This window comes from Danio rerio, chromosome 21, assembly GCF_049306965.1.
Source record: "Danio rerio strain Tuebingen ecotype United States chromosome 21, GRCz12tu, whole genome shotgun sequence".
Classification (NCBI taxonomy): Eukaryota; Metazoa; Chordata; class Actinopteri; order Cypriniformes; family Danionidae; genus Danio; species Danio rerio.
In genome coordinates this window covers 26,814,776-26,837,291 of record NC_133196.1, presented here as the reverse complement: position 1 = coordinate 26,837,291, position 22,516 = coordinate 26,814,776, and the positions used below count along the sequence as shown (strand labels likewise).

Below are 22,516 nucleotides of genomic sequence, written 5' to 3'. Positions count from 1 at the left end.
CATTTTCACCCATTTTGATGATTGCTGTGGAATACTATATTTTTCAAACACATTGACGTATCGCTACAGAACTTAAACACCATGCCCTGAAGATACAGTAACTTTCGGGCAGTAACTCCTTGTTAAATTATAACAATTTTTAAAAACATGCTTATTATGTTTGTTTAGTTTTGTCTTTTATCATAAAACTGGTCTTGTTTTCCTTGAACATTGATACAAATAATGCCATCATTGACTTAAGTTTCTAACTTAACCAAATTTGCTAAGATTGTCATCCAGCATAATGTTATGAACTTACTGTTGATGGGTGAGTTTATGTTTACCATATTGACCAATTTGATACCTGAACTCCATCTCAGGTTGTATCTCTTTAAATCATCCAACTTGTCCATCATCATCATCTCAACAAATCAGTTTGGTAACAGCGTCCCCTATTGGTCATTTGGGAATGTATTGATGCATTGATGTTACTTGCATCTTCACACACTGGCCACTTTATTAGGTGCACCTTACAAGTACCGGGTTGGACCCCTTTTACCTTCAGAACTGTCTTTATCCTTCATGGCATAGATTCAACAATGTACTGGAAATATTCCTCAGAAATTTTGGTTTATAGTGACTTGATAGAATCACGCAGTTGCTGCAGATTTGTCGACTGCACATCTATGATGCAAAGGTGCTCTATTGGATTGAGATTTGGTAACTGTGAAGGCCATTTGAGTACAGTAAACTTATTGTCATGTTCAAGAAACCAGTCTGAGATGATTTGCCCTTTATGACATGACGCGTTACGCTGCTGGATGTAGCCATCAAAAGTTGCTGCCATGGCTAACTAGAAATTTTCATTATTGAGTGGTTGGACAGGTGTACTATAAAGTGGCTGGTGAGTGTGTATTCATTATTTGTCTTCAAAAACAAAAATACTTTCAGATTATAAATGAGTGCACCCCCGTTTCAGTTTATATATTATATATGTAATACATATATAATGCATATTTGGTGTGTTTTTGTGACCAATACAGTTTAATTAAAGAGTTTATCCATTTAATATATGAATATATAATCCAGCAATAAAGATACTACATTTATCTACACATATCTACTATCTGTCTCTTTCTCTCTGAACTCGTTTTGATTGTATTGTAATGATGTGTAAAAATGCTTTGGAATGATAATTATAAATTAGAGCATTATATAAATAAAATTGAAAATAATAACTATAAAATGTTAACTTTGAAATAAAATATAAATTTATATTATTATTATCAGGCAGTACTGAGTAGCTATAAGTTGGAATTTATATTTTTATTAATTATGAAATATATTAGTGATATAATTTTTTTATTGTTTTTTATTTGTTTTTTTTTTTTACTTATTTGTATTTACATAAGTTTAAGTTAAATAAGTTTAATACAACACACTTTCTTAGCAACTTGCTGAAACAAAAAGTAACAGCATTATTTTAAAAACAGCACCTCACGCACCCCGTTTTATTTTTTCCCAATTTTTGTTTAATGGAGAGCAGATTTTTTCAACACATTTCTAAACATAATAATTTTAATAACTCATTTCTAAAAACTAAATTATTTTATCTTTGACATGATGACAGTAAATAATATTTGACTAGATATTTTTCAAGACACTTCTATACAGCTTGAAGTGACATTTAAAGGCTTAACTAGGTTAATAAGGTTAACTAGGCAGGTTAGAGTAATTAGGCAAGTTATTGTATAAAGACGATTTGTTCTGTGGACTACTGAAAAAATGAATAGCTTAAAGCGCTAATCATTTTGAACTTAAAATGTTATATATATATCTTTATTCTAGCCAAAATAAAACAATTTAAACTTTCTTCAGAAGAAAAACTATTATCAGATATACTGTGAAAATGTCCTTGCTCTGTTAAACATCATTTGGGAAATATTCAAAAAAGGAAAAAAAAAAGAAAAAAAAATCAAAGGGGGGCTAATAATTCTGACATCAGCTATATATATATATATATATATATATATATATATATATATATATATATATATATATATATATATATATATATATATATATATATATGATAAAGAATATGGAATTAGGTTAAAAACTATGAATTTATTATTAACTAATTATCATTAATAGATTCATTAATATATGTGGTCAAAGGTTTTTGTGAAGGCTGTGCATATTAATTTGTATTATTAAATAAGCGGAAACTTACGATAATATTTTTTTTGTTTGTTTTGCAATAGAAAAATTATAAGAACAATAAATTAGACACATTTAGACACTCAGGAGACTGATGATAATCAATCCATCATCCTTTGTATTGCATTACGTCATAGTTTTCAGGCTGGTTTACGTGCCGAGGAGCCCAAACTGGTGTTTGCTGTTAGTTGTAGTTCTTTCCATGCACTGTGACGTCAGCGCCAGCAGTAAAATCCAGTTACATGACTACACTTACCATAATGCACTCCGGGCAAAAGTGCTGGTGGGTGGAGACTACTGGTGCGAACATAGATTTCTGTACCTGTCTGCTGAGCTAGTCCGATTTATCGTTCATTTCTCTTAAGTGTGCAGTTGCAGTGTGTATAGAAGGCGACTCGTATGGTGCAAAGAAAGCTAGACGTTTTAGGCGCTCAAAGGGTTTGGTTTTCCTCACATCATGGAGAAACAGTTGCATTTGAATTTGCTAGCCTCTAAGCCCCCAATGGCAGGTTTGCAGTCGGGATCTAAAATAAGAATGGGGTGAGTTTACACTTTAATATCATGTTTAGCCATCGTGTAATGCTTACATACTAGACAGGGTGTTAGAGCAACCCTTTATCGCTGATGGCCGATTGCTGTCACGATCTACATTCGTGAGTCACGAGTCGTAACAATTCTCGAGATCTGTTGAATATTTTCACGTGTAACTGCTTTGAAATCTCTCAAACCTGTCTTAGTTTAGCTAACAGCAGTATGTGGTTTAATTCTGCCCCTCTGATCTGTGTGACTCCTGCGTCTTGTGTCTCATCCAAGCAGCACGATCACGACTCACTCGATAGCGATGATCGAGTCATTCTCCCGAATCGGATCATTTCTCCTGCTCGTTTGGTACTAACTAGTGTGTTCTAGTATTAATGCTATTTGGAAGTATGTTTGCTGCGTTGTGATTGTCACGTGACCTGCTAGCGTCAGTTGCGTCGCTTATTTAGCCATTCACAAATCCTGTCCCATGACCTCCCAGCAAGCTTTTTTTGTTTTTAAAAGATGTCTAATAGACGTCTTAACAGTCGTCTTGGCTAAAACAAGGCTACATTTGGGCTTTCAGTGAAAATCTAATATACGTCTTAGAATAGGCCAAAACTAGACTAAACATCAAATACACAGAATTAAATGACTACAGATATAAAGTCTGTCTAATCTGTCTATTTTGGGCTATTTTTTAGATCGCTATTAGATTTTCACTGACATTTTTTACGAGTTTAGCCTTGTTTTAGCCAAGCTGTCTTTGATTAGATGTCTATTAGACGTCCATTAAACACCAAATTGTTTGCTGGGCTCAAGGTAAAGTATGCCCACTTTAGTATCCCACTGAAAGTAGTGCATTCTTTGAGTACTCTAGTCATTTATGAGTACTTTGAATTCAGACTAAAGGTGCAGACTTAACCAATAAGTGAGGTAAGCAGTCGCTTAGGGGCCCCCAACCAATGCACAGAGACCTATATTAATCATATAGCTTTTTTATTAATTTTCTATAATATGTTGTAAAATCTGGCGATGCAGTGGCTCGGTAGGTAGTGCTGTCATCTCACAGCAAGAGGGTCGCTGGTTCGAGCCTCGGCTCAGTTGGCAATTTTGTGTCGAGTTTGCATGTTCTCCCTTCGTTCATGTGGATTTCCTCTGGATGCTCTGGTTTCCCCCACAGTACAAAGACATGCGGTACAGGTGAATTGGGTAGGCTAAATTGTCCATAGTGTATGAATGTGTGTGGATGTTTCCCAGAGATAGGTTGTGGCTGGAAGGGCATCTGCTGTGTAAAAACGTGTTGGATAAGTTGGCGGTTCATTCCGCTGTGGCGACCCTGGATTAATAAAGGGACTAAACCGACAAGAAAATGAATGAATGTTGTAAAATCTGTCTATAACTATTAAGATTTTAACGTTATTAGCCTACTACTCTTCAAAAGTGGAACATTCTTTTCTTACTGCACGTGCAAGTATTAAAATCTAATCACAAATATGACTTATTAACTGTACATAATGTTTTATTTGTGAATTTATTGTGTTTAATTTGACATTAAGAAGATAAAAGTTCCACTTAAAATATATATTTTATCGTGTGGTTTATTTACAAAAAAAAATCTGTAAAGGGGCAGCAAAGTGGCACAGTAGCACAATCGCTTCACAGCAAGAAGGTTGCTGGGTTAAGCCTCAACTGGGTCAGTTGGCATTTCTGTGAGGAGTTTGCATGTTCTCCTCGTGATCGTGTGTTTCCACCTGGTCCTCCGGTTTCCCCCACAAGTCCAAGATCATGTGGTATTGGTGAATTGGGTAAGCTAAGGTTGTTTGTAGTGTATGAGTGTGTATGGATGTTTCCCAGTGATGGGTTGCAGCTGGAAGGGCATCCGCTGCGTAAAACATAAGCTGGATAAGTTGGCGGTTCATTCCGCTGCAGCGACCCCAAGGGATTAAGCCGAGAAGAAAATGAATGAATGAAAATCTTTAAAGAAAATTTATATCTATAGAAAGAATGTTTTGAGTTTCAATGCTAGGGCCCCATACCTGCAATTGTTTAAGACCCCCAAATCATGAAGTCTGCCCCTGTTCTTAAGTCTGATGACATTTTGTCTTTTGTAAAACATCTGAAATGTTGTTTTGGTCATTCTAAAACATCTGAACTGTTTCTGTATTAGTGTTAATTTCTAAAAATTTCAGTTATACCGTTCCTACGGTATGTGTAGTTTTTTTTTTTATACATTTTTTATTTATTGTTTTTTTTTAGGAGAACAATATCTCTAGCAGAAAAGATATATCATGTTTACTGTTCCAAAACATTTTATATGTTTCTTAAAATAAAATATATTGGCCGTGTCTGAAATCGCCTTCCACTCAGTTGGTACTGCATTTGAATTTGAATTTATTACTTGACCGATAGAAAAGTCTGTTCTATACACTATGAATGTGAGTAGTATGAGTGAGCTCAGAAGTACAACAGATGTCATTTTTTTCATCATCACGTGACCTACCCACTTCACACCCATTCATGAATGCTCTCGCAGTGCATCATGGGATAGCATAGTGTCCATCGGATGCACACTTTAGAATCTCACCAGAAGTTGTAGGTCATCTGGATACTTCTCGCATACTATTTTTCGAATTCTACGAATTCAGACATACTACTCGGCTCGCATACTGTTTTTAGCTTACTGTATAGTATGTAAGTAATTTCGGAGGTAGCCGTTGTGTTCAAAGCAAAAAAAGGTTGTTGTTTTTTACCCTGAATTTTTAAAAGAATATATTTTAGAGCAGTTATCACAATACCGTAAAACTGTGATGTTTTTATCCAAGGTTATCATACCGTTAAAATCTCATATACTGTACATGTGACCAAATAAAGGTGTCTCTAAAAATGTTTATGTTGTTAATATTTTAACATCGATACATAATAATAGGCGTTTCGTTGATCTGCTGATTGATGTCAATATCACAGTGTTGTTACACCTCTAATACTTGACCAAGATAGTTACATCATGATGCAAAATGTTAGATTAATCAGTTTAACACAAACTGTATGGGAAAAGGTTTAATTTAAAGATTCCCTGTTGTTAATGTAAAGCCAACATCTACCTATTATATTATAACCACAGACTATTGGGAGTAAGAAGTTTATTCACCTGCTAAAGCAAATACTTCAGAAAAAAAAATTGCAATGTCAAGTTGTATCAAACTCCTGAAAACAACTTGTCATCTTCATGTAGGCTATATTTTGTTTAAAATTGCTTCTCCAATTTGTTCTTCGATTTTGTTGTGCTTTATATCCAGTTGGTCAGACATTTAAACTGCAACGATATAAGGATATACAGTACATATAATATCCACAAGAACACTCAGATGTTAATGACGTGATTTTTTTATGCAGACCAGGAAGAAAGCGAGATTTCTCTCCCCTTCCATGGAGTCATTACTTTGAAACTATTGAGGACGTGGAGGTGGAGGTGGAAAATGACAACAGCAAAGACATATCCTTTGTTTTACTGTGGAGCAGACTGTTGGCCAATTATGCTATTTTTTTATTCAGAGGTTTCCATCTTGTTTTGTGAAGCATCCTTTAACTCCTGTGTACACATTCAGAATTTACAGCAGTGGCTCTCATGGTCCCGTCCTGCTGCTTCTGCATGGAGGAGGTCACTCTGCTCTGTCCTGGGCCGTCTTTACTGTGAGTTTAATATATCTCTCAAAGCCACACATGAATACAAGCATAATATACAGTTGAAGTAAGAAATATTAGCCCTTCTGAATTATTAGCCTACCTGCATATATTTTTCCAAAATTTCTGTTTAATAGTAAGAATTTTTTCAACACTTTTCTAAACATAATAGTTGTAATAGATCATGTCTTATAACTGATTTATTTTATCTTTGTCATGTTGACAGAAAATAATATTTTACTTGATATTTTCCAAAACACTAGTTTTCAGCTTAAAGTGACATTTAAAGGCTTAACTAGGTTAATTAAGTTAACTAGGCAGGTCAGGGTAATTAGACAAATCATTGTATAATTATGTTGACAATCAAAAAATATATATTGCTTAAGGGGCTAATAATAATGACCTTAAAAGGTTTTTAAAAACTAAAAACTGCTTTTACTCTAGCCAAAATATAACAAATTAGACTTTCTCCAGAAGAAAAAATATTATCAGACAAACTGTAAATTATATGTTACTCTGATAAGTGAAGTTTATTCATAAACTAATTTCGAGAGGAGCACGTGATTATGATTGAACACGGCTGGTTCTGCATTAGCATGCTTGATCCACCAATCAGGCCATTCCTAACCACTATAAAGAGCCAGGGTTTTCTCACTACAATTATCTTCGATTTGAAGAATCCCCCCTTCCACCCCTACCTTTTCACCTTTCCCTCCATAGGGCAGCACGGTGGCTCAGTGACTAGCACTGTCGCCTCACAGCAAGAACGTCACCGGTTCTAGTTCCTTAACAGGCCGGTGGTCGTTTCTGTGTGTAGTTTGCATGTTCTTCCCGTGCTTGCGTGGGTTTTCCCCGGGTTCTCCGGTTTCCTCCCACATTCCAAAAACATGTACAACAAGTTAATCGTTAAATCTAAATTTCAATACAGGTAATCTAATAATGCAGCATATCTTTTAATAGCCTTCAATCTTAATCTTTAGCTATTATAAAAAGGGGAGTTGTCGAGATCTACCTGAGCTCGAGGCTCCCCTCTCTTCCTCCAAACGGGAGGGAGCCCAGGGCTCAAGAACCTTCGAGCTCAGGGCTCTCTCCCGGGACAGCATGCCAAACTTGCTTATAATCAATCATCAGCTAAGTGTAAACTCTTGAAACAGTGTTTGCGTAATATTTGAAAAAGAAAACAAAATTCACAGGAGGGCTAATAATTTTGACTTTCACTGTATATTGTTGTTTACATTTTTTAAAATCAGTTGTTTTTGATTATAACATTTTATTATTTACTTTTTAAAATGTTATTTAGCTATGATGTATTAAAAGTTCATCAAATGAGAGAGCAAAGAAAACAAAAAGTGATTAATCTGCTAGTTTCCACAAAACTATGAAGCAGCGATTCAGTATAATCAGGATAATTGAATGGCATCTAAAGGATCAAGTGACATTGAAGATCAAAGTAATGATGCTAAACATTCAGTTTTTTTTTTTTTGCAGGAGATAAAATAAATAAAATATTATATGAGTAATAAAAATATAATAACAGTAAATACAGTTTTTGCTTTTTTATTAAATAAAGGATGCCATGGTGTTTATTTGCATGTGCATATAAGTACAGTTGAAGTCAGAATTATTAGCCTCCCTTTGAATTTATTTTTTCTTTTTTAAATATTTCCCAAATTATGTTTAACAGAGCAAGGACATTTTCACAGCATGTCTGATAATGTTTTTTTTCTTCTGGAGAAAGTCTTATTTGTTTTATTTTGGCTAAAAAAAAGCAGTTTTTAATTTTTTTAAACATTTTAAAGTCAAAATTATTGGCCCCTTAAAGCGATATATTTTTTCGATAGTTGACAGAACAAATCATCGTTATACAATAACTTGCCTAATTACCCTAACCTGCCTAGTTAACCCAATTAACCTAGTTAAGCCTTTAATTGTCACTTTAAGCTGTATAGAATTGTCTTGAAAAATAAAAGATGAAATAAATCAGTTTTTAAGAGATGAGTTATTAAAACTATTATGTTTAGAAATGTGTTGAAAATATCTTCTCTCTTTTAAACAGAAAATGAAGAAAAAAATAAACAAGGGGCTATCAGTTCAGGGGGTTTAATAATTCTGACTTCAACTGTATATGCAACGTGTTTTGAGTTGAATCAAGTGATAAAATTAATGTTAATCTATGCTTAAAAAAACATCAAAATCTAAAGCATTTTATACTGGGAAAGATATATTTCTAGGTCATTTTCTGTGTTCAATATGTAATGTCTGTAAACATTTAACCTTTTGTTATTGAAATTTGGTAGACACATTATTCATGTTTTATAAATTAAAACGCAAACGCATGTTTTAAATCCAGAAAAGTAACAATAATCTGAATGTAGTCTCTTCATAATTTTCAGAGCCATATAATAATATTACTATTTCACTCCTACAATTGATGCTAGTTTTTGGTGTCTAATATTGTGCAATTTTTGTATTTTCAGTCTGTTATTTGCAGCCGGATCACCTGCAGAGTTGTAGCGATGGACCTCAGAGGACATGGTAACTGATTTATTAATTGTGTTAATTTCAGAAATCTTCCTTTAATTAGCTGAAAAAAAAATAAGGAATATAGATTTTAAAATCATATTTCAACATCATTCTTATAATATAGCTAAATATACCAACTTTCAAATGTCACATTTTCCTATTGAATTCTTCAGGTGATAGTAAAGTAAAGAACCCGGACGACCTCTCTGCTGAAACAATGGCCAAGTGAGTACATACACCTTTTGAAAGTCTGCATAATAGAGATTTTATTTTTAGCATTTAATATAAATGTTACCTTTTCTTCAGGGATATTGGAAAAGTGGTGGAGGCACTTTATGGTGAAAACCCACCTCCAATCATGATTATTGGACACAGCATGGGCGGAGCTATAGCAGTTCACACAGCTGCAGCCAATCATGTGCCATCTCTGCTTGGTCTTTGTGTTATCGATGTAGTGGAAGGTACGTTTTTCTGCTATCAACAGTGTATGCTTGTCACTGATTTCCATTGAGTTTGAACATATGCGACTGTTGGTTATTTGTATGCATCTATTGATGTTTATTGCTCATTTTTCAGGCACAGCAATGGATGCCTTGAACAGCATGCAGAACTTTCTGAGAAGTCGACCAAAAACATTTAAATCAGTGGAGAATGCAATTGAATGGAGGTACACAGAGCTAAGCGTTTTGTTGACAATAATATCTAGGGGCATCTTTAAAAAATGTGTTTGGTTACCTCACAGATGTGTTTACTTCTTTATCTCTTAAATAATAATAATAATTAATTAAAATATTTTCACTATCACAGGGCGCCCGTGTCCCCACCAATATCCATCAACTATTGAAATGTCCCCACCATTCATGTTTTTCACTTAAAAAATCTTGCTGTCAATAATAACCTAGGCATGCAGAAAGGGTTAAATCTCTTAAAAGTGACGTCGTATCTTTAGTTTTATCTCAGGCATGCTTTGCACTCGCGCTGCAAGCGTACCGCGCCAAAGCCCAACCGAACAGCACTCTGGCACACCTCTTCCCAGGCCAGAAGCAGCCAACTGAATCGCGGCCGGGGCACGGTTCGATACACTCACACTTGTCAAACAAATCAGGAAATGCTCCCGCGTACGGTTCGGATAGCCTAGTGTGAGTACACCCTTAAATGCTATTTTACTTGGTATTAAATTTTGTATTTTTTTTGATTCTGCAATGTATAGTTGTATACTAAAACTTGCTAGGACTTAATCTGCGAATATTGACATGCTGTGTAGTTTATGAAATCGATAATTTCCTGTTAGATTTGACATCACGTTGCCTTGGTTACTGCAGTAACCAAGGCAACACCATTATTCCTGCTGTTCTATCCGCTTAAGTTGTGATGTATTGGTGATATATAAAATACTGTTTACGGGTTTAAGCCGCTACTCATTTGAATCTAAAAAATAATAATTTAGGACCACTTTTGAGTCATGTCACACATTAAAGTGAACTTAATCGAATATCATGGTGTAGACAAAAGTCTTTAGACTTGCTGCATCACAGACGTTAATATTTTAACAATTGTTAAAAAATGAATAATTTTCTGGCCATCTGATATTAGGCATGGATATTGCGATCATGATTTTTGAAAGTATTACATTGCTTTGTAAACATTCATTATTATCATTTGTCGAGTCTTCCCATACAGTTTGATATTGTGCTTGGACCCGGAAGCTGCTTTGCTTGACGTCACACTTAACAATCGGATAGGCGCCACCTGCTGGATTAGCATTTATATTCATTTATTCATTCGTTCATTTTTTTCTCAGTCCCTTTATTCATCAGGGATCGCCACAGTGGAATGAACCACCAATTTTTTCATCATATGTTTTACACAGCGGATGCCCTTTCACCTGCAATACAGTACTGGGAATCATTCATATACACTCATTCACACACATACACTATGCCCAATTTAGTTTATTTAATTTACCTATAGCGCATGTGTTTGGACTGTTGGGGAAACCGGAGCACCCGGAGTATGCCCACGACAACATAGGAAAAACATGCACACACAACTCAACATAGATTTCTTACAATCAGTACTTAGTAAATATGCTGTAAGTTAAAATGTCTCTAATATTACAGGTAACACCTAAAGTAGCAATGAGGTCTTTAAATTCAATTCCATCTTTATTTGTATAGCACTTTTACAATGTAGACTGTGTCAAAGCAGCTTCACATAGAAGATCATAGTGAATTGAAACAGAGTATAAGTTCAGTTCAGTTCAGTTTAGGTCAGTTCAGTTCATTGTGTTTTAATATTCACTGCTGAGAGTCCAAACACTAAATAGCAAATCCATCGATGCGTAGCTCTACAAGTCTACAAGTTTAAATGTATTGGACGGAGTTTTAAAAAAGGTCTTAAGAACTATTGAATTTCTCTCTCCAATTCCTGTATATAGCCTCCATAAGTAAATCACAAGATCAGTAATTGTATCCATACAAAATTACCAAGCTAATCAGCATGCTTTTTTTTCATTAAATAATTTATGAATGCTTGCAGAACATCAGAAATATTGTAATGTACGTTAACTTAATACTATAAGTAATCAATTTGTTAAAACTTTAACGCACAGGTGTCAAACTCGGTTCCAAAAGGGCCGCAGCTCTGCACAGCTTAGTTCCAACCCTAATTAAACACACCTGATCAAACTAATTGAGTCCTTCAGGCTTGTTTGAATCCTACAGGTAAGTGTGTTGGAGCAGGGTTGGAACTAAACTGTTCAGGGCTTCGGCCCTCCAGGAATTGAGTTTGACACCCCTTCGTTTAACGCATCCACTTTGTTCAACTTTAAGCTGGAACAATTAATCACTGAAATCACTGTCATTTTTTTGCAGCCATAAAATTCATTAATTAATTTTCTTTCAGCTTAGTCCTTTTATTTATCAGGCATCGCCACAGCGGAATGAACCGCCAAGCTGTAAAATTCAAATAATTCAATTAAGACCAAAATCTATCTATATCTCTAAATGTATATATTTTTTCATTTTAACAGTGTGAAAAGTGGCCAGATCAGGAATGTTGAATCTGCACGAGTGTCTATGGTTGGACAGGTGAAAAAGTAAGTCTGCCACCCTCTTAGTTTACCTAAAGCAACCAACACAAGGACATGCAGAAGTGTTTGACTGTTGTGCATATATTACATGATCGCACATGTTTGGATGTATAGATGCGAGGAGCCACTGAGTAGTCCAGGGGTTTCCAAGAGCATCAGTGAAGGCATCATTGAAGAAGAAGAGGAGGATGAAGAAGGAGGAGAATCCAACCATAAAAGGAAGAAAGAAGATGACCAAGAGGTGATGCTGACAGTACAGTACAGTACAGTACTGTTTAAAAGCTTGATGTCATTTACATTTATTTAGTTTGAAAGACATATCAGCAAAGTTTGAAAGACATAATCAGCAAAGACATATTAAATTGTTCAAAGGTGGAAGTAAATACATTGACTAGCTTGTATCTTTTTAATACAAAATTCCTTACATTTTCACACACATTTTAAGGAGAACAACTTTTTTATGTACAGATGTTTGTTGATTTTGTTTCATGTGGCAGATAAAGAAGGAATCTCTGTACACCTGGCGTATTGAACTCTCAAAGACAGAGAAATACTGGGAGGGCTGGTTTAAAGGACTGTCTTCCCTCTTTCTCAGCTGTTCTGTGCCAAAACTTCTTCTGCTGGCTGGTATGAATGTTTAGACATTTTGTTTAAAGTCTTATTGTGAAAAACAGCTCCTTATATTTAATATATCACCCCATAGGTATTGACAGGCTTGACAAAGATCTTACCATTGGGCAAATGCAAGGTTAGGTGTTGATATTCCTGCTATTCAACGCAGACTTTATAGAGGGTACATCATACATTTATTCATTTATCTCCTTTTATTTCTGTACAGGGAAGTTCCAGATGCAGGTTCTGCCACAATGTGGCCATGCCGTTCATGAAGATGCCCCAGAAAAAGTGTGTTTATTATCTATGACACTTTCAATAAAGCTTGTACATTATCCAGTATGATGTATTTGTTTCTGATCACCTATATTTACATTTTTTTTCAGGTAGCTGATGCTTTAGCCACTTTCATGGTTCGTCACAGGTTCACTGAATTAAAGGAAGGGTTCCCCTGGTGAGAAATGGACATTTTGGCACATTCAAATAACTTTTAATATTTGGAAACTATTATAACTGATATAGAGGCTGATAAATGCACATTTTGATATGAAATTATCTGAGCCTGATTACAAAAAAAGACAAAAAATATTCCAGTGGAGATCAATTTAATTTAAAAACCCTAAAGGGATATTTCAGGCAGCACAGTGGCGCAGTAAGTAGCGCTGTTGCCTCACAGCTAGAAGATCGCTGGTTCGAGCAATTAATTGAGGAGTTTGCATGTTCTCCCGTGTTTGTGGGGGTTTCCTCCAGGTACTCTGGTTTCCCCCATAGTCCAAAGACTTGAGCTATTGACCTTATTCCAAATCCTAAATGCGAAAGTGTGCCCATTTTTGCGATTTGTTTTAGAACTTCTGAATTAGAAGAAGAGAAATAATTTGGAATAATAAGCGCAAGATGGTCTGACTTAAAAAGGTCTGACTACTTGCTCTACAGACAAAACAGAATAATAAAATAACAAAATATCAGTTTGCAACATTAAGCAGCGTAACGAGCTGTTTTTAGTGTCTAAAAATGAATGGAAGTGAACGAGACCGGAAGTCTCAAGCCAAAAAGATTCACATGGCTGCGCCCACTCGAAAGCGAAGAATAGGTGAATTGGGTAAGCTAAATTGTCCTTAGTGTATGTCCTGGTCCTCCATGTTGGGGTTGAGCATTGAACTAATGACCCACCTCGTAAAAAATTAGAGGTTACGAAACACCAACATGTTGCGGCTAAATATCAACTTCGATATAAATGGCCCTAAGAGTAAGTAAAGGAATTGTTCACCCAAAACTGTCATCATTTACTCACTCTTTAGTTGTCCCACACCTGTTTGACTTTTTTTTCTTTTTAGCTGAAAAGAAGATATTTTAAAGAAAGCTGAAAATCTGTAACCATTGACTTATTTATTTTTTTACTACGGAACTCAGGTTGGTTACAGGTCTTCTGCTTTCTTCAAAATATCTTCTTTAGTGTCGAACAGAAGAAAGACACTCAAGATTTACGTGAGCGAGAGAGTAAACAAGTGAGTAATTTTTCATTTTTAGGTGAACTGTCCCTTATACTGCAATAAAACATCTGAAAAATTTAAATTAAATTTTTAAGTTGTTTTTCCTCCCATGATTAGTTTGTCCTCTAGTATAAAGCAGGTTTAATTATATCAACCCAATTTTAATTTAATAGCAGTAAATATAAGCATTGTAGGTCCATTAAAAATGCTTTTTATCTGGATATTTTTAAATGTGGATCCATAAAAAATTGTAGAGTTTTTATCAAAAGGAAATTAAACACAAATTTTTATATTTTAAAAGTTTTGTATTCTATGTTATTATTGTGTGGTTAGCACAGTCACCTCACAGCAAGAAGGTCACTGGTTCGAGTACCGGCTCGGCGAGTTAACATTTCTGTGTAGAGTTTGCATGTTCTCTCCGTGTTCATGTGGGTTTCTCAAAACCAAAACTTTGAAATTCCGCCCCCTAGACAAATCTGGGCCATTGCAATACGAGTTTTGTAAAGGCAACACTATAAAAAATATTTAGCATATATATATATATATATATATATATATATATATATATATATATATATATATATATATATATATATATATATATATATATATATATATATATATATATATATATATATATATATATATATATATATATATTCCGCCCCCTAGACAAATCTGGGCCATTGCAATTGATACGAGTTTTGTAAAGGCAACACTATAAAAATATTTAGCATATATATATATATATATATATATATATATATATATATATATATATATATATATATATATATATATATATGTTTTTCTTTTTTTTTTCCGTACTTTTTTTTTGCAAATTTTATTTTTATTTCTCAAAAATTTATTTTCGCTTTGCAATTTTTGGAGATTTGCATTATTTAATTTATTTTTTGCTTAATACTTAATTTTTTCTCTGCAAACCTTTACATTTTGCAAGTATATATATATATGGCCCTAGATTGACTCCATACTTTTTTCCTCCACAGTCCAAACATGCGCTATAGGTGATTTGAATAAACTAAAGTTGGCTGTAGTGTGTGTGTGTATGGGTGTTTCCCAGTACTAGATTGCAGCTGAAAGAGCATCTGCTGTGTAAAACATATGCTGGATAAGTTGGCGGTTCATTCCACTGTGGTGACCCCAAATTAATAAAGGAACCAAGTCGAAGGAAAATGAATGACTATTGTTATTGATGTCTTTTTATTGTTATGAATCTTTTTTATAAACGTGTTATTATATTTGATCTGTTTTGCCGTGAAATTGAGGCTTATATAACCCCTGATATCTAATGTTGCTTTTTTGTTTGTCTTTATGTATTTGTTTGACCAGACAATGTGTAGCCTCCACTCGTAGTCTTCATCCAGCGCTGTCATCCCTCTCTGCTCTCCACCAGAGACTACAATACAACCAAAACCATGATGACGCCTTCTGCCAAACTCATTCTTAGCACTTCATTCTTAAATTATATTCAGTTTTGTATGACTTTATGTATGTTTACTGTAGTCATCACAAGTCATATGGCTATTTTGGCAGGAAATAATTAATTCAATAATACTCATGATTTCAAATTGTTATGTATATTTAAATTTTTATTTTCCCCTGAATTGGTTTCTTTTGCATTTCTTTCGATGCCTTTGCTTGTTTGTTGTTGTAATTAGGATGATTGCATTATGTTGTGTTTAAAGTGTTGGTCGTTGCTGATTTCAAGGGAAATAATAAAGTGAGGTTTAAGCAGTCTGCATTCATTCATTCTGTTCTGTTTTAACATGGTCTTAATATAAATCTTTTTCTCTGTTTACGGAAAATAACCATCGTTTTAGTTTTACACAGCAACCATGTTTTATGCACATTGATTGCTCTTTGTATTGACAGGTTTACTACAAACAATAGGGGTAATGTAGCAAAAAACACAATTTACAATTAATTGTTTTATTTATTCTACCATGATATATATATATATATATATATATATATATATATATATATATATATATATATATATATATATATATATATATATATATATATATATATATATATATATATATATATATATATATATATATATACATGCATACATATATCTTTTTATATTGTACCCTATTTTCACCAAATGTGACTTTTAAAGTCTTTTTAAGTAACCCCAAAATGAAAATTCACATATATTCTCACCCTTCGTTTGTACAAAACCTATTTGTGTTTCTTTTTATTGTTAAACACAAAAGAAGATATTTTTAAAAATGTTGGAAGCTGGCAACCACTGATGTATTTTTTTTTCTCCTTGTAAACCCGCTGATCTTACACCATCCAACCCGTCCTGAGCTGGGATCGAATCAGTGACACTTCGTATGGGAGTCTGTTGCTCTAACAAGGAGGCTAAAGTCTATGGCCACTAGTGTCTTTTGCTAGAGCACATTTTTAGAGATCAGAAGAGTGAACTTTACCTGCACAGCACTTCACTAGCTGGCCTTTGCTTTACTCATACCCCTAAACCTCACTCCCATCCGGGTCACAGCACTAATATAACCCTGCTGGTCCTTCACCACTTAACCCGCTCCGAGCTTTGATTGAACCAGCGATTTTCCACATGGAAGTCGGTTGCTCTACCAAGGAGGCTACAGACCATGGCCCCTTGTGTCTGTCACTAGAGCACCCTTTTAGAGGTCAAAGGAGTGAGGTTTACCTGCATAACACTTTAGGGTAAAGTCTAGATCGGATACGCGGCCGACCAGATCTGTGATATGCACATCAATATAGCAGCATTTTATATGACTCTGTGTAACAATAATTAATATTTTTACAGTACTGTGACGGTTTGGTTTAGGGTTGGGGTGGGGGTAGGCATTAAAATACTATTTATTGGTTAATTTAATATAGGCCTATAGCCTATAAATAATACTCGATACTACTGTTTTTATGTAAACGGTTGGCTTTAGGGTTGGGGGTAGATGTTAATAAATTAAAATTAAAGGGAAATTTAATAAAGAATTCTTGCTAACATTCATCCGCAACCATATCCGATATAGCAACAACCCTTTACCTCTGCTACATATGGGTCCCAGCAACCAGCTTTCTTCAATATATCTTTTGAGTGTGTGTTTTTCAAGAGAAAAAAGAAACTCAAAGGTTTAAAACCACATGACATGAGGGAGAGTAAATGATGATGGTTACATGTTCTTCTCAATTAAATTGTGTTCAACAGAAAGAGGAAACTCATACAGGTATAGCCTCCATAGGCTATATGGAATCATGTGGTGAGTAAATGGTCATTTGTAATAACCACATGACCCGACCTCTCTGTTTTCGAAATGGGTTTTAAACTAATATAAATGATTTAGCAAATAACTTGTCTATCGAGGTGCCTGCTGGTGGTTTTACTCAAGTACTTAAGATCATGTATAATTTTATATTTGCCACCAGAGGGCGCTGGGAGCCACGCTGATTCTTTGGTTTAACCGTTTAACGCCTTGGCTCTGACATCAAAACACACCTGCTCAGCTGGTTTCAAGGTAGTCGCATACTAACTATTCTTGTTTTAAATGAAGTCATTCTGTTAGAATTTGCAATTTAACAGTGACTGAACAATGTAAGAGATGTGTTTTTCACTCAGGTGGTTTTCTAGGTTTTCTAAACTCATCAAAATCATGCCTGAGATTTGGTAGCCTACAGTCAAGTAAACAAGACCTTAACATGTTCATTAGCATTAGCTAAAATTTGGCTTTGACATAAATCAGGCCCGTAGCCAGCCTAGTGGGTGGTTCTTTGTTCTTTCAAAAATGTGGACTTTTTTTCAAGAGTTTTTTAAATGAAGTTTAAATACTGCTTTTAGTGACATTTTAAGCGCACCATCATAACCACACTTTCTGTTATACCAAAACATATTTCATAAAGATTTATACTGAAAATACAAATTTATCAGCCTAAGAGTTCACTTGCTCTTGATCCCCAATTTAGACTCTTTCATAATTTAAATCCAAACTCAAACACATCTGTTTAGAACAGCTTATTCACTTTAACCCGACTTCATTTTTAAAGTTTCTATTGTTTTGTTTTTGCTATTGCTATTATTTTTATTGTGTTTTTATTTGAACTGATTGTTCTAGCTGTCCTGTATGGTAACCTTGAGTGTCATGAAAGGCGCCTTTAAAAAAAATGAATTATTATTATTATTACATCATATATCATTTGTAAAAAATAAGAATCTGTTAAAAGTTTTAAATTAAACTAGCATTTATTGGGTTAATAACAAACTGCCCAGTACGTTCAACTTTCCTCCGTCAGAATTTGTCCATTTGAATAATAAAAAATTAAATAATAATGATAATAATGCAGATTATTATATACTATATTATATACAAGATTCCGAATAAAAGTTATTTGTAAAATGTTTTCAATATTTAACAATACAGTAGGTCAGTAGTGAAAGATGACTTTACTTGCATCAGATTGGACTTATGAAAAACTATTGTTTTCATTGGCAGGCATCACAGTGTGCAGTGGGTAACATGATCGCCTCACTGCAAGAAGCTCACTGGTTCGAGCCTCAGCTGGGTCAGTTGGCATTTCTGTGTGGAGTTTGCATGTTAGCATGGGTTTCCTCCAGGTGCTCCGGTTTCCCCCACAGTCCAAAGACATGCTGTATAGGTGAGTTGAATAGGCTAAATTAGTGTATGTGTGTGAAAGAGTTTGTATGTGTGTTTCCCAGTGTTGGGTTGCAGCTGGAAGGGTATCCGCTGCGTAAAACATATGCTTGATAAGTTGGTGGTTCATTCTGCTGTGGCGACCCCTAACTAATAAAGGGAATAAGCCAAAAAGAAAATGAATGAATGTTTGCATTGGCCAAAATTGATTACCTGAAGTCATGCCGTAGCAACAGCCAACAGATGATTCCGCTGTGGTTTAAAACCTTCTTTGATGGGTAATTTTTCACAATTTAGGATGACAAAGCAGTCAAAACTGGACAAATGAGCACATGAATGGGACAAATTCTGCACCTTTGTCAGTGGGTGGTGGGCGTCCTATAAATGTGAGATTTTCAACTTTAAGGATGTTTAAAGTTAACAGCTGACATATTTTGTTAATTGTCTATTTTCACCAATTTTATCTTTGTATTTTGATCTGTATTTTTTACATCTTTTGAGTGCAAAATAAAAATCATACACTGATATTGACAGTTAACCCAAAAGTAATGTCTTTCATTATATATTTCACTAAGGAACCAGATGATTCCAATGGCAATTCTAGTTCTTTTTGGCTTGGCGATGGTGCAGTGTCTCAGAGGGAGGCAGATTGCCACGTACCGCTCCAGAGACATCAGTGTTAAAGTCAGAGGAGGGTTATTGAATGCAAAGGTTGAGATGAAGACTAAAAGAGTGCACCGGTTCTGGTTACTTGAAGGTAAAATGATGCTGTTAAAATGCATACATGTAGTTGTTAGCAACATAAGTACATTCATAAGTATAGAACCAAAAAGGATACACTGCAGTGTCTCATAAAATATGTGTTTGCTTTTTAGAGCAAACATAATCACTGCAATTTTAGTGTTGATTCAGCATCCATGTCCACCTTGAATAAATTAAAGACACATTCTGAGCTGTCTATTAGAGCCCAGCCATAAGCTGATGGAAAAGGAACAGAGAAATAGTACTGAAGAGCCTAAATTTTAAATCAAGCAGTAAATTTGAGTGGGATCATTACACAGAGATAGAAGATCATTCTAAAATGCAACATCACACACAATGACCTGAGATCAGCAATGAAAGTGCATTTCACTCTGGGATATTAACTGTGCGTAAACATATACAGTACAACAGCAATGTAATTCCTTCATTATGCTGCTACAAAGTTTTTCATTTTTCCTTATATGGGAGGAGCAGTTTAATTTCTTATTAATATATACATCTAATAATAAAAGAAACGGGTCATAAATAAAAAAGAAATATACATTGAAATGAGCATTAATAGACATTGCACAGGTTTGATTAGAGAACATATTATAAGCTGTAACAGTTTTTAATATTTTGCTTGGGAATAAATTGATCAAAATTCTGTAAACAAGTTGAAACATTTTATTGTTATAGTTTACACTGTGTTTCCACCTCTCCCGACTTACTAGCCACAATATTATTAAACAACCATAAAGTTAATGCACATTAACAGAGGGCTTTACTTTGCCTGAGCGATAGCAGAAGAAATATTTGAACAAGGGCCACACGGCTTCATCTCTCATGCCGTAGATCAGAGGACTCAAACAACGTGGCAGAATAAGAACAATAATATAATTTAAATATCTCAGATTGATGAAGAGAGAAGAGTCACTTCCAGTCATCATGTATAGTGTTCTCTCTATTGTGACATATAGAAAAGAGGTGAGACACAGTCCCAGCTGAATCAAGTGCAACATCACTGTTTTCAGGGCTTTTTTAGCAGAATCTTTATCAGAGGAAACAGACCTGGCTGTGATCATAATCATGATATATGTGAATATAATGATCAATGCAACAGACGCAAAATAGATCACATCAAACCATTGATTTTTATCTATCTGCCACTTGAATACAAACAATTTTTCTAAGGTGCAAAATATAAAGTCTGCAAAATTGGGGTTTAAAATTAAAGCCAAAATAATATCTGTTATAATATTGATAGTACTTAGAAACCAGATGATTCCAATGGCGATTCCAGTCCTTTTTGGCGTGGCGATAGTGCAGTGTCTCAGAGGGAAGCAGACTGCCACGTATCGCTCCAGAGACATCAGTGCTAGAGTCAGAGGAGCGTTACGGAAAGTGCAGTGAGATATGAAGACTAACAGAGTACATATGGATTTAGGTATTGGAAGGAAACACAGAGCCACTACATACATGACAGTTGTGACCAGCAAAAGCACAGAGTCGTTCATTAACATGTGACCAAAAAGTATATATCGCGGGGTCTCAAAGAACAGGTGCTTGCTTTTTAGAGCAAAGAACATCACGCAGTTTACAAAAAAGAAAAACAGAGATGTTAACACAGCCACTGCAGTTTTCGTGCTGGTGACAAGATCCATGTCTAATTTAAAGATTTGCTGATAAGTGAAAGATGAGTCCTCTGCTGTGCCATTGGATCCTGCCATAAGCTGAAAGACAAGAAACAAGACAGATTTGAGCAATATGTTACAAAAAACATACCCAGTTTGATCTTACGCTGTTTTTTCATTAGATGAAGTAAAGATTAATAAAAGTTTGCATAAGACAGAACAGACCTATTTTCACAAAGCATCGACATTCAAAAGTGAATAAGTCAAGACATCAGCTTTTTGTATTCTCCAGCTGCAGTAATCCACAAATCATTCTGCTCCTGAGCTTTTATAACAAATACACTGGCTGACAAAACCACGTACTTGCATCATGTGCGTCACTCGGTGGGTGGGTGCTTCTTTTCATTTACTCCTATATCGTTGCTTTTTTTGGGCTCTTTGATTAGAAGTAAATGGAATCTCACTGCTGAGAGGAACATTTAGATAAATATGGGTGGTTATGATAATTAGTATTGACATTAATTAAAAATCAGTAAATGGTTAAACATTGTTTTGTATTCCATGGACCTCTTATTATAAAATCTATTATAAAAACTGTCTTATGGTGGGACTGTCTCAAGCATTTTTAATATAGCATGTTTAATAGAGCAAGGACATTTTCACAGTAGGTCTGATAATATTTTTCTTCTGGAGAAAGTCTTGTTTTATTTTGGCTAGAATAAAAGTAGTTTTTAATTTTTTTAAAACCATTTTAAGGTCAATTATTATCCCCTTTAAGCAATTTTTTATACCGTCTACAGAACAAACCATCGTTATACAATAACTAGCCTAATTACCCTAATCTGCCTTGTTAACCTACTTAACCTAGTTAAGCATTTATTTGTCACTTTAAGCTGTATAGAAGTGTCTTGAAAAATATCTAGTTAAATATTATTTACTGTCATCATGGTAAAGATAAAAAAATCAGTTATTAGAAATGAGTTATTAAAACTATTATGCTTAGACATGTGATGAAAAAAATCTTCTTTAAACAGAAATTTTGTAAAAAAAATATTTAATAATTCTGACTTCAACTGTATATCTATATAGTTATATATATGTCTATATACAGTAAATACAGTAGTGTGAAAAAGTGTTTGCCCCTTACTAATTTCTTTTCTTTGTCACACTTTAATGTTTCAGATCATCAAACAAATTAAGATATTAGTCAACAATTAGACAATTGAACACATCATGCAGTTTTGTAATGAAGGTTTTTATCATGAAGGGAAAACAAAATACGACACTATAGAGCCCTGTGTGGAAAAGTGTTTCCCTCTGCCCCTAATAATTGGTTGGGCCGATAGCAGCAACAACTGC

At 34.5% G+C, this 22,516-nt stretch overlaps 2 protein-coding genes across 2 annotated transcripts; one reads left to right on the top strand and one right to left on the bottom strand.

Annotated features, from left to right (window-relative positions):
- The first annotated feature begins 2,540 nt into the window (after positions 1–2,540).
- ppme1 (protein phosphatase methylesterase 1) lies at positions 2,541–15,876 on the top strand. Its single transcript, NM_199937.1, is given in 14 exon segments — positions 2,541–2,739; positions 6,115–6,214; positions 6,319–6,411; positions 8,880–8,937; positions 9,099–9,150; positions 9,232–9,386; positions 9,502–9,592; positions 11,957–12,022; positions 12,131–12,257; positions 12,514–12,643; positions 12,720–12,764; positions 12,855–12,919; positions 13,015–13,082; positions 15,472–15,876. Coding segments are annotated over 14 exon segments (1,134 nt in total). The 5' UTR covers positions 2,541–2,656; the 3' UTR covers positions 15,473–15,876.
- Positions 15,877–20,196: 4,320 nt separating this feature from the next.
- On the bottom strand, positions 20,197–21,461 carry or92a7 (odorant receptor, family 92, subfamily A, member 7). Its single transcript, NM_001386277.1, is given in 2 exon segments — positions 20,197–21,256; positions 21,383–21,461. A coding segment is annotated over 1 exon segment (969 nt). The 5' UTR covers positions 21,254–21,256; positions 21,383–21,461; the 3' UTR covers positions 20,197–20,284.
- Between the last annotated feature and the right edge of the window lie 1,055 nt (positions 21,462–22,516).